The following is a 13,510-nucleotide window of genomic DNA, read 5'->3' on the forward strand; positions in this document are numbered from 1 at the left end:
ATAAATTTCAAAAGTTGTCAAATAACGATTATTTTCAATTGAAAGTTAAACAGATAGAAGAAAATATTCAGAATATTTTAGTCACTTTTTGAGAGAAAATCGATAATGAAAAAAATGGAAAATATATATTTCAATAGTTGCCTTATCTATAAGCCCGTAAAAAGTGCTACATCTATTAGTTTATTAGGAAAATACTTAATACAAATGATAGAAGATTTATATGAAAATAGTTATATTGTGTACATACACAAGAACATGATAATAAAGTTATCCTTATGGCACCATCTCCAAAATGTCCTTCTTCTGGAATATATTTTGGACTTAAAAAATTTGTATTTCCATTATACATTTTACTATCATAAAAAATAGGGTTGTTAAAAATATCAAAAATTAGCGTTTTGAAGACACCATGGTGTCTTATAATTTTTCCTTCCTTATTGGCGTGTAGAAATAAATGCGCCAATAGATTGAAGAAGAAGAAATGTTTTTCTCTTAATGAACTTTAAGCAAAACGGCTGTTTCAGTCATTAATTCTTAAAAATAAAAAGGGTAAAAACTAAATACAATGGGTAAAATTCAATAGTGTCTGTGCTATCGTTCAATTTGAAGGTGTCTTTTGAAACCGCAAGACACATTGAATTTTTGAATAGTGTATTATGGTTTGACAGACACCAATGAAAAAAATAAAATGATATTTATTTTAAATATATAAGATCCTTATATAAAATATAAATATTTTATCGTTTTATTTTCTTGTTTTCGAAATGTTTTTTATTGAAAAATCAATAAAACTAACTCCAAAATAAAATTTTTGATTTAAAGACACTATGATGACACCAGGCAAATCTTCCAAGACACCTATCGTCGGGAATCTAACAACCCTATAAAAAACAATTCCTGAGTAATGGTGAGAATTGTTCGTGTGTTTTCCATTTTCATCTACTGAATTACATCCTTCGAATCCGCTAATATAACTTGAACCACTGGATGAAACCGTTAAAAAATAATCTTGACCTGTACTATATTGGCCCGTCTTTCCTCCATAATAACCACAACCTGCTCCTGATGTAGGAGTATATGTATTATTAATTCCAATCTCGCCCTTTCCAAGAGAAAATCCATTAGTTTGATCTGTGTCAGATTTTGCAAAAATTTTAGATTGATAGCCAATGACTTTATATCCAGTTAAATTTCCACCAGGAGCACCGAATGTTTCCCATCCGGATCCAGATCCTCCTGCTGCAACAATGATTCTACTGTAAAGAGATTTTTCCGAAGATCCGTTGATTAATCTTATGTCAGTGGCTCCGCCACCACCTCCTGATGGATCATTGTCTTCATCATATCCTGAGTCACTTCCTCCGTTGAATCCGCCTTTACCATTAAAATTTTGTGAACAATATTCAGGATCTTTTCCTCTTCCGCCAATATACAGATAAATAGTTTGGGATCTATTAAATTTTACTTTACCTAATACATATGCACCTGGGCCTCCGTAATAATTTGTTTTTTTCACACCTTCTGTACAACCTTGACCACCTTGTGCACCCCAAAGTTCAAAGAGATATGCACCACTTAGTAAATGAATTTCATAGATATGTTTTTCATCACTATAATGACATAGAGTCAGTTAATTATTAATCAAGAAAAACAATCACGATGCATGATTAAGGAAATACTTACGCCCATCCGAATTTAATTCAAATTTATGACAACAGGCGTGAAGCATCCTTAAAGATTAAAATCAAACAACAGAAATGAAGGTATTGTCATAACGGCTTAGTTGCACACTTAAAATTTATCTCCCATTGTTAGCTTTATAATATATACTTTTATAGAATGATTTAGTTTGAGAAGAAACTTTAGTAAAAATAAAATTTCTTATATTGCAGTAAAGGATTTTTTTGAGAATACACTATAGATTTTCAATATCCTTTTTATGAAGATGGTAAACATAGGAATGTTTTGAATTTTTTATAAAATTGAGATGACTGTGAAAAGTGTAATTTTTTATATGTAATATTGCACTTTTGCATTCAATTTTGTGAGGAAATTGAAAATATGGTTAGGTGCGCATATGCTTTCAGATTAAATCCTCTAAGTATATGTCTATTAATTGCAGACAATAGTTTTATTATATTTCGAAAATCGGAACATCATCATTTGTTAATGCCTGAAATAATATTCTTTAATGATAGAGAAACAGAAATATCCATTTAAATAACTACTATAATATTATTTAATATTAAAATTATTAATTCGATTTTTTTTAATTTTAAAAATATAACATATATCAAATATTAATAAGATTATTTGCATATTTTAAAGTTTTATACAGTAAAATTAATCTGGCAATCATTCCTAAAAAATATCCAAAAATTTGACAAGTGAACTTATCAAAGTTGAATTTGTTTTTCGGCCAGAAGAACGTCAAAACCAACTTGTGTTATGACTTTGATCATTCGTTTCGAGACATTTATTACTCCCTTTATGTTTTGACTCACTTTGATTTTAAATATTAAATTCAAACTCTAATTCAATTTCAAATTAAAAAAAAATTCAGTCATATTTAATTTTCAATTCAGTTTTTGACTTTACATTTTATTTCCGAAAATGGGTTACGATGAAGACATTGCATACGTGAAGAGTTCAATGAACTTTCTAACAAACGCAATCATTGTATTCTTTTGCATTAATTTATAGTTAGTATGGTTAAGTTGGGTATGGTGGCACTGCGTTTTCACTTTATCCAATACTTGTGAATTTGACACTTTACAAAACCGTTAACGTAAATTTTACAACACAAACGACAACACTAATTTAACCTTAAATATTTACAAAACCGTTAACGTAAATTTTACAACACAAACGACAACACTAATTTAACCTTAAATATTTACAAAACCGTTAACGTAAATTTTACAACACAAACGACAACACTAATTTAACCTTAAATATTTACAAAACCGTTAACGTAAATTTTACAACACAAACGACAACACTAATTTAACCTTAAATATTTACAAAGCCGCCAACCACTTCACTAACGAACTCACTAATGTAAAAATAAACGAACTCACTATCGTTCTCACTAACAACTTCACTAATGTTCTCATAAATTTTCCTCAATATCTTCATCATCAGTGTTAACCCTATTGTAGTCATACTTGAAGCCATAAACTTTCTCTAACTTCTTAACGTACAATTTACATAACTTACCTTCGTCATCGTATGGTTTAATGATATAACTATTTCTATCTTTATAAACAGTCAATGAAAAGTCAACTGGTCTCGGATGTATTTGAAAGAACATGTTATGCTCAGGAAGGAAGAATAAATGTTTAAATGTATGTTTGTTATATGTTTTGATTTGTATGAGTTGCTTTTGTTCTGTCATTTATAAAAAAAAACTTAAAAATAAATGATATCACCACCCGCACACGTATGAAAACATAGCACAAAAATAATGTTTATGTTAGAATGTTAGATCTAACACGTTTTCTAACCTCTTTTCTAACCTGTTGAATTCATTGCTTTATTCCTCACTGTCGTCTGCTTTCTCCAACTCTTCTAGCTTCTTCTTAAGTTCAGCAATGTTGTCCTCATGAAGTTTAATCTTTCTCAAAATTCCTTCTTTATCTAATGGTTGCTTTATCTTTCTAAACTGAACTCTACCATCCTTCATAGTATGAATGTAAAAACCTTCTGGAATAATTCCTGATTTAATGTATTCTACCAAAAACTTTTGTTTCATTGCTTCAGTGACTTTAGTCGTCATTTCAATCAAAGGTGAAGCTAGCACAGCGATAATGGATTTCATGACTTTTAGTATTTCATGCAATCTTAACAGATAGCCTTACAAGTACTTCCAGTGTCCCTAGCTGTCCCTCCTTTTTATATAACTCCATGACATTTATAATCTCGCGAAACTTAACAGGTAGCATAACAGATTAAAATCAGATGAGGTTTTGAACCAAAATTTCTAAGCAACGTTGTCAAGGATTTTGAGGAACTAGGGACAGAGTGTGGCAAAGTCCAAGATTTAATTTATCTTCATCTGTTTCATCAGCTATCTCATCTAATATGCCAATATTTTATTCATAACTCGTGGCAAACTCACTAACTTTCATTATGTTCATCTGCATGCTTCATCTGATAGAAAGTATGACTTTCATTAACTCTGTGAGATAATGAAAACTACTAGGACAGAGACCATGGCAAAGTTCATGACTTTCATTATTTCCAGAACTTAATGAAAACTACTAGGGACAGAGACCATGGCAAAGTTCATGATTTAATTTATTCTCTCACTAACAACAAACACAAACTCCAACACTAACATCAAGTACTAACTTCAGCACAAATGACAAACACTAACAACAAGTACAAACTCCAACACTAACATCAAGTACTAACTTCAGCACAAATGACAAACACTAACAACAAGTACAAACTCCAACACTAACATCAAGTACTAACTTCAGCACAAATGACAAACACTAACAACAAACACAAACTCCAACACTAACATCAAGTACTAACTTCAGCACAAATGACAAACACTAACAACAAACACAAACTCCAACACTAACATCAAGTACTAACTTCAGCACAAATGACAAACACTAACAACAAACACAAACTCCAACACTAACGCCAACACGTAGGACAAACATTCATGACTAACATTACTGTATAACATAAATGTTTTGTCATGACTTCTTCGTAAATGTTTTGTCATGACTTCATCGTACATGTTTTGTCATGACTTCTTCCCTCGGTTTTCAGAGGGAAGCAATCATATGAGGAAATTCTTCTAAAAGTTCTTTTGAACGTAAATGTTTTGTCATGACTTCCTCATCGTAAATGAATTGTCAAGACTTCTTCGTAAATGTTTTGTCATGATTTCATCGTATATGCTTTGTCAAAACTTCTTCGTATATGTTTTGTCATGACTTCTTCGTAAATGTTTTGTCATGACTTCATCGTAATGAACGTATATGTTTTGTCATGATTTCATCGTAATGAACGTAAATGTTTTGTCATGACTTCATCGTAAATGTTTTGTCATAACTTCCTCATCGTAAATGAATGTGTCATAACTTCCTCATCGTAAATGAACGTAAATGCTTTGTCAAACATGAGCGTAAATGAATTGTCATAACTTCCTCATCGTAAATGAATGTGTCATAACTTCCTCATCGTAAATGAACGTAAATGCTTTGTCAAACATGAGCGTAAATGAATTGTCATAACTTCCTCATCGTAAATGAATGTGTCATAACTTCCTCATCGTAAATGAACGTAAATGCTTTGTCAAACATGAGCGTAAATGAATTGTCATAACTTCCTCATCGTAAATGAATGTGTCATAACTTCCTCATCGTAAATGAACGTAAATGCTTTGTCAAACATGAGCGTAAATGAATTGTCATAACTTCCTCATCGTAATGAACGTAAATGATTTGTCAAACATGAACGTAAATGAATTTTCATGACTTCCTCATCGTAATGAGTGTAAATGAATGTGTCAAAACTTCCTCATCGTAATGAACGTAAATGAATGTGTCAAACATGAACGTAAATGAATGTGTCAAACATGAACGTAAATGAATGTGTCAAACATGAACGTAAATGTTTTGTCATAACTTCCTCATCGTAATGAACGTAAATGAATGTGTCAAAACTTCCTCATCGTAATGAACGTAAATGTTTTGTCATAACTTCCTCATCGTAATGAGTGTAAATGAATGTGTCAAACATGAACGTAAATGAATGTGTCAAAACTTCCTCATCGTAATGAGTGTAAATGAATGTGTCAAAACTTCCTCATCGTAATGAACGTAAATGAATGTGTCAAAACTTCCTCATCGTAAATGAATGTGTCAAACATGAACGTAAATGAATGTGTCAAAACTTCCTCATCGTAAATGAATGTGTCAAACATGAACGTAAATGAATGTGTCATAACTTCCTCATCGTAAATGAACGTAAATGAATGTGTCAAAACTTCCTCATCGTAATGAACGTAAATGAATGTGTCAAAACTTCCTCATCGTAAATGAGCGTAAATGATCCAAAAATAATGTTTAGGGTAGATGGTTAGATCTCACCTCTTTTCTCACATGTTTTCTCACCTCAGCTGCTAAGCGGCGAGACCCAAAGGGTCTTGAATTTTCATGACTTCCTCATCGTAATGAGTGTAAATGATTTGTCAAACATGAACGTAAATGATCCAAAATAATGTTTATGTTAGAATGTTAGATCTCACCTCTTTTCTCACATGTTTTCTCACCTCAGCTGCTAAGCGGCGAGACCCAAAGGGTCTTGAATTTTCATGACTTCCTCATCGTAATGAGTGTAAATGATTTGTCAAACATGAACGTAAATGATCCAAAATAATGTTTATGTTAGAATGTTAGATCTAACACCTTTTCTAACATGTTTTCTACCCTCTTGAATTGTCATGACTTCCTCATCGTAATGAGTGTAAATGATTTGTCAAACATGAACGTAAATGAATTGTCAAACATGAACGTAAATGTTTTGTCGAAACTTCTTCATCGTATATGCTTTGTCAAACATGAACGTAAATGAATTGTCAAACATGAACGTATATGTTTTGTCGAAACTTCTTCATCGTATATGCTTTGTCAAACATGAACGTAAATGTTTTGTCATAACTTCTTCATCGTAATGAGTGTAAATGTTTTGTCGAAACTTCATCGTAAATGACTTTGTCATAACTTCCTCATCGTAAATGAACGTAAATGATCCAAAATAATGTTTATGTTAGAATGTTAGATCTAACACATTTTCTAACATGTTTTCTCACCTCAGCTGCTAAGCGGCGAGACCCAAAGGGTCTTGAATTTTCATGACTTCTTCATCGTAATGAGCGTATATGTTTTGTTGAAACTTCATCGTAATGAGCGTAAATGTTTTGTCATGATTTCTTCATCGTTAATGCTTTGTCAAACATGAACATAAATGAATTTTCATGATTTCTTCATCGTTAATGCTTTGTCAAACATGAACATAAATGAATTTTCATGACTTCTTCATCGTTAATGCTATGTCAAACATGAACGTAAATGAATTTTCATGACTTCTTCATCGTTAATGCTTTGTCAAACATGAACATAAATGAATTTTCATGACTTCTTCATCGTAATGAGCGTAAATGAATGTGTCGAACATAAACGTTAATGGTTTCGGGTTATTCAATAATTAATTATTTTTTGAATAACCGAAGGTGCTACCATGTTACCATGTGCTACCAGGTCATTTAACTTCTATGAAAAAATGAGACAACATGACATTTAGACAACAACATAGGAAATAAATGTTTACGTTAATGATTTGTCAAACATGAACGTAAATGACTTTGTCAAGACTTCTTCATCGTAATGAGTGTAAATGATTTGTCAAACATGAACGTAAATGACTTTGTCAAACATGAGTGTAAATGACTTTGTCGAACATGAGTGTAAATGATTTGTCGAACATGAGTGTAAATGACTTTGTCATGATTTCATCGTATATGCTTTGTCAAACATGAACGTAAATGACTTTGTCAAGACTTCTTCATCATAATGAGTGTAAATGATTTGTCATGACTTCTTCATCGTATATGTTTACGTTAATGGTTTCATCGTAAATGATTTGTCGAAACTTCTTCATCGTAATGAGCGTAAATGATCCAAAAATAATGTTTATGTTAGAATGTTAGATCTAACACCTTTTCTAACATGTTTTCTACCCTCTTGAATTTTCATGATTTCTTCATCGTATATGCTTTGTCAAACATGAGTGTAAATGACTTTGTCATTACTTCTTCATCGTAATGAGTGTAAATGACTTTGTCATGATTTCATCGTATATGCTTTGTCAAACATGAGTGTAAATGACTTTGTCGAACATGAGTGTAAATGATTTGTCGAACATGAGTGTAAATGACTTTGTCATGGTTTCATCGTTAATGATTTGTCAAACATGAGTGTAAATGTTTTGTCATGACTTCCTCATCGTATATGTTTACGTTAATGGTTTCATCGTAAATGACTTTGTCATAACTTCTTCATCGTATATGTTTACGTTAATGGTTTCATCGTAAATGAATGTGTCGAAACTTCTTCATCATAATGAGCGTAAATGATCCAAAAATAATGTTTATGTTAGAATGTTAGATCTAACACCTTTTCTAACATGTTTTCTACCCTCTTGAATTTTCATGATTTCTTCATCGTATATGCTTTGTCAAACATGAGTGTAAATGATTTGTCATGATTTCATCGTTAATGTTTTGTCATGACTTCTTCATCATAATGAGCGTAAATGAATGTGTCGAACATGAGTGTAAATGACTTTGTCATGATTTCATCGTTAATGATTTGTCAAACATGAGTGTAAATGAATGTGTCGAAACTTCTTCATCATAATGAGCGTAAATGATCCAAAAATAATGTTTATGTTAGAATGTTAGATCTAACACCTTTTCTCACCTCTTTTCTACCCTCTTGAATTTTCATGACTTCTTCATCGTAAATGACTTTGTCAAACATGAGTGTAAATGTTTTGTCATGACTTCTTCATCGTAATGAGTGTAAATGACTTTGTCATGATTTCATCGTATATGCTTTGTCAAACATGAGTGTAAATGATCCAAAAATAATGTTTACGTTAATGGTTTCATCGTTAATGATTTGTCAAACATGAGTGTAAATGTTTTGTCATGACTTCCTCATCGTAATGAACGTAAATGAATGTGTCGAAACTTCTTCATCGTATATGTTTACGTTAATGGTTTCATCGTAAATGACTTTGTCATAACTTCTTCATCGTATATGTTTACGTTAATGGTTTCATCGTTAATGATTTGTCAAACATGAGTGTAAATGTTTGTCAAGACTTCTTCATCATAATGAGCGTAAATGAATGTGTCGAAACTTCTTCATCGTATATGTTTACGTTAATGGTTTCATCGTAAATGTTTTGTCATGACTTCTTCATCGTATATGTTTACGTTAATGGTTTCATCGTAAATGATTTGTCGAAACTTCTTCATCATAATGAGCGTAAATGATCCAAAATAATGTTTACGTTAATGGTTTCATCGTTAATGATTTGTCAAACATGAGCGTAAATGACTTTGTCAAGACTTCTTCATCATAATGAGCGTAAATGAATGTGTCGAAACTTCTTCATCGTATATGTTTACGTTAATGGTTTCATCGTAAATGTTTTTGTCATGACTTCTTCATCGTATATGTTTACGTTAATGGTTTCATCGTAAATGAATGTGTCGAAACTTCTTCATCATAATGAGCGTAAATGATCCAAAATAATGTTTATGTTAGAATGTTAGATCTAACACCTTTTCTAACATGTTTCTAACATGGAGGATTTCATCTGATATAAATATTATTCCTTCATTTCATTCTATACACAATTTACATCATATACGATTTAATAGATATAATACTTTACTGTTTCATTAGATATACACATTCTTCCCTAAACATTATATTTTAATTAAAGTCCATCAAATATTTTTAGGATACTTTACTGTTTCATTAGATATACACATTCTTCCCTAAACATTATATTTTAATTAAAGTCCATCAAATATTTTTAGGATACTTTCACCAAATAATATTTATATCAGATGAAATCCTCCATGTTAGAAAACATGTTAGAAAAGGTGTTAGATCTAACATTCTAACATAAACATTATTTTGGATCATTTACGCTCATTATGATGAAGAAGTTTCGACACATTCATTTACGATGAAACCATTAACGTAAACATATACGATGAAGAAGTCATGACAAAACATTTACGATGAAACCATTAACGTAAACATATACGATGAAGAAGTTTCGACACATTCATTTACGCTCATTATGATGAAGAAGTCTTGACAAAGTCATTTACGCTCATGTTTGACAAATCATTAACGATGAAACCATTAACGTAAACATTATTTTGGATCATTTACGCTCATTATGATGAAGAAGTTTCGACAAATCATTTACGATGAAACCATTAACGTAAACATATACGATGAAGAAGTCATGACAAAACATTTACGATGAAACCATTAACGTAAACATATACGATGAAGAAGTTTCGACACATTCATTTACGCTCATTATGATGAAGAAGTCTTGACAAAACATTTACACTCATGTTTGACAAATCATTAACGATGAAACCATTAACGTAAACATATACGATGAAGAAGTTATGACAAAGTCATTTACGATGAAACCATTAACGTAAACATATACGATGAAGAAGTTTCGACACATTCATTTACGCTCATTATGATGAAGAAGTCTTGACAAAGTCATTTACGTTCATGTTTGACAAATCATTAACGATGAAACCATTAACGTAAACATATACGATGAAGAAGTCATGACAAAACATTTACGATGAAACCATTAACGTAAACATATACGATGAAGAAGTTTCGACACATTCATTTACGTTCATTACGATGAGGAAGTCATGACAAAACATTTACACTCATGTTTGACAAATCATTAACGATGAAACCATTAACGTAAACATTATTTTTGGATCATTTACACTCATGTTTGACAAAGCATATACGATGAAATCATGACAAAGTCATTTACACTCATTACGATGAAGAAGTCATGACAAAACATTTACACTCATGTTTGACAAAGTCATTTACGATGAAGAAGTCATGAAAATTCAAGAGGGTAGAAAACATGTTAGAAAAGGTGTTAGATCTAACATTCTAACATAAACATTATTTTTGGATCATTTACGCTCATTATGATGAAGAAGTTTCGACACATTCATTTACACTCATGTTTGACAAATCATTAACGATGAAATCATGACAAAGTCATTTACACTCATGTTCGACACATTCATTTACGCTCATTATGATGAAGAAGTCATGACAAAACATTAACGATGAAATCATGACAAATCATTTACACTCATGTTTGACAAAGCATATACGATGAAGAAATCATGAAAATTCAAGAGGGTAGAAAACATGTTAGAAAAGGTGTTAGATCTAACATTCTAACATAAACATTATTTTTGGATCATTTACGCTCATTACGATGAAGAAGTTTCGACACATTCATTTACGATGAAACCATTAACGTAAACATATACGATGAAGAAGTTATGACAAAGTCATTTACGATGAAACCATTAACGTAAACATATACGATGAAGGGTCATGACAAAACATTTACACTCATGTTTGACAAATCATTAACGATGAAACCATGACAAAGTCATTTACACTCATGTTCGACAAATCATTTACACTCATGTTCGACAAAGTCATTTACACTCATGTTTGACAAAGCATATACGATGAAATCATGACAAAGTCATTTACACTCATTACGATGAAGAAGTAATGACAAAGTCATTTACACTCATGTTTGACAAAGCATATACGATGAAGAAATCATGAAAATTCAAGAGGGTAGAAAACATGTTAGAAAAGGTGTTAGATCTAACATTCTAACATAAACATTATTTTTGGATCATTTACGCTCATTACGATGAAGAAGTTTCGACAAATCATTTACGATGAAACCATTAACGTAAACATATACGATGAAGAAGTCATGACAAATCATTTACACTCATTATGATGAAGAAGTCTTGACAAAGTCATTTACGTTCATGTTTGACAAAGCATATACGATGAAATCATGACAAAGTCATTTACACTCATGTTCGACAAATCATTTACACTCATGTTCGACAAAGTCATTTACACTCATGTTTGACAAAGTCATTTACGTTCATGTTTGACAAATCATTTACACTCATTACGATGAAGAAGTCTTGACAAAGTCATTTACGTTCATGTTTGACAAATCATTAACGTAAACATTTATTTCCTATGTTGTTGTCTAAATGTCATGTTGTCTCATTTTTTCATAGAAGTTAAATGACCTGGTAGCACATGGTAACATGGTAGCACCTTCGGTTATTCAAAAATAATTAATTATTGAATAACCCGAAACCATTAACGTTTATGTTCGACACATTCATTTACGCTCATTACGATGAAGAAGTCATGAAAATTCATTTATGTTCATGTTTGACAAAGCATTAACGATGAAGAAGTCATGAAAATTCATTTACGTTCATGTTTGACATAGCATTAACGATGAAGAAGTCATGAAAATTCATTTATGTTCATGTTTGACAAAGCATTAACGATGAAGAAATCATGAAAATTCATTTATGTTCATGTTTGACAAAGCATTAACGATGAAGAAATCATGACAAAACATTTACGCTCATTACGATGAAGTTTCAACAAAACATATACGCTCATTACGATGAAGAAGTCATGAAAATTCAAGACCCTTTGGGTCTCGCCGCTTAGCAGCTGAGGTGAGAAAACATGTTAGAAAATGTGTTAGATCTAACATTCTAACATAAACATTATTTTGGATCATTTACGTTCATTTACGATGAGGAAGTTATGACAAAGTCATTTACGATGAAGTTTCGACAAAACATTTACACTCATTACGATGAAGAAGTTATGACAAAACATTTACGTTCATGTTTGACAAAGCATATACGATGAAGAAGTTTCGACAAAACATATACGTTCATGTTTGACAATTCATTTACGTTCATGTTTGACAAAGCATATACGATGAAGAAGTTTCGACAAAACATTTACGTTCATGTTTGACAATTCATTTACGTTCATGTTTGACAAATCATTTACACTCATTACGATGAGGAAGTCATGACAATTCAAGAGGGTAGAAAACATGTTAGAAAAGGTGTTAGATCTAACATTCTAACATAAACATTATTTTGGATCATTTACGTTCATGTTTGACAAATCATTTACACTCATTACGATGAGGAAGTCATGAAAATTCAAGACCCTTTGGGTCTCGCCGCTTAGCAGCTGAGGTGAGAAAACATGTGAGAAAAGAGGTGAGATCTAACATTCTAACATAAACATTATTTTGGATCATTTACGTTCATGTTTGACAAATCATTTACACTCATTACGATGAGGAAGTCATGAAAATTCAAGACCCTTTGGGTCTCGCCGCTTAGCAGCTGAGGTGAGAAAACATGTGAGAAAAGAGGTGAGATCTAACCATCTACCCTAAACATTATTTTTGGATCATTTACGTTCATTTACGATGAGGAAGTTTTGACACATTCATTTACACTCATTACGATGAGGAAGTCATGACAAAACATTTACGTTCATTTACGATGAGGAAGTTATGACACATTCATTTACGTTCATGTTTGACACATTCATTTACGATGAGGAAGTTTTGACACATTCATTTACGTTCATGTTTGACACATTCATTTACGATGAGGAAGTTTTGACACATTCATTTACGTTCATTACGATGAGGAAGTTTTGACACATTCATTTACACTCATTACGATGAGGAAGTTTTGACACATTCATTTACGTTCATGTTTGACACATTCATTTACACT

The 13,510-nt window shown here is 31.5% G+C and overlaps 2 protein-coding genes across 2 annotated transcripts; both read right to left on the reverse strand.

The window, feature by feature from the left end:
- Positions 1–3,112: 3,112 nt before the first annotated feature.
- Positions 3,113–3,397, reverse strand: TVAGG3_0879660 (uncharacterized protein; the record flags this gene model as incomplete). The annotated part of the gene is made up of 1 exon (XM_001302202.1): positions 3,113–3,397. One exon carries the CDS (start codon positions 3,395–3,397, stop codon positions 3,113–3,115), a length of 285 nt encoding a protein of 94 aa, XP_001302203.1.
- A 138-nt stretch (positions 3,398–3,535) lies between these two features.
- On the reverse strand, positions 3,536–3,820 carry TVAGG3_0879670 (uncharacterized protein; the record flags this gene model as incomplete). The annotated part of the gene is made up of 1 exon (XM_001302203.1): positions 3,536–3,820. The coding sequence occupies one exon, from the start codon at positions 3,818–3,820 to the stop codon at positions 3,536–3,538; it is 285 nt and encodes a 94-aa protein (XP_001302204.1).
- Positions 3,821–13,510: the final 9,690 nt, after the last annotated feature.

The sequence above is a fragment of the Trichomonas vaginalis genome, chromosome VI, assembly GCF_026262505.1.
Source record: "Trichomonas vaginalis G3 chromosome VI, whole genome shotgun sequence".
In the NCBI taxonomy this organism is placed as follows: domain Eukaryota; phylum Parabasalia; order Trichomonadida; family Trichomonadidae; genus Trichomonas; species Trichomonas vaginalis.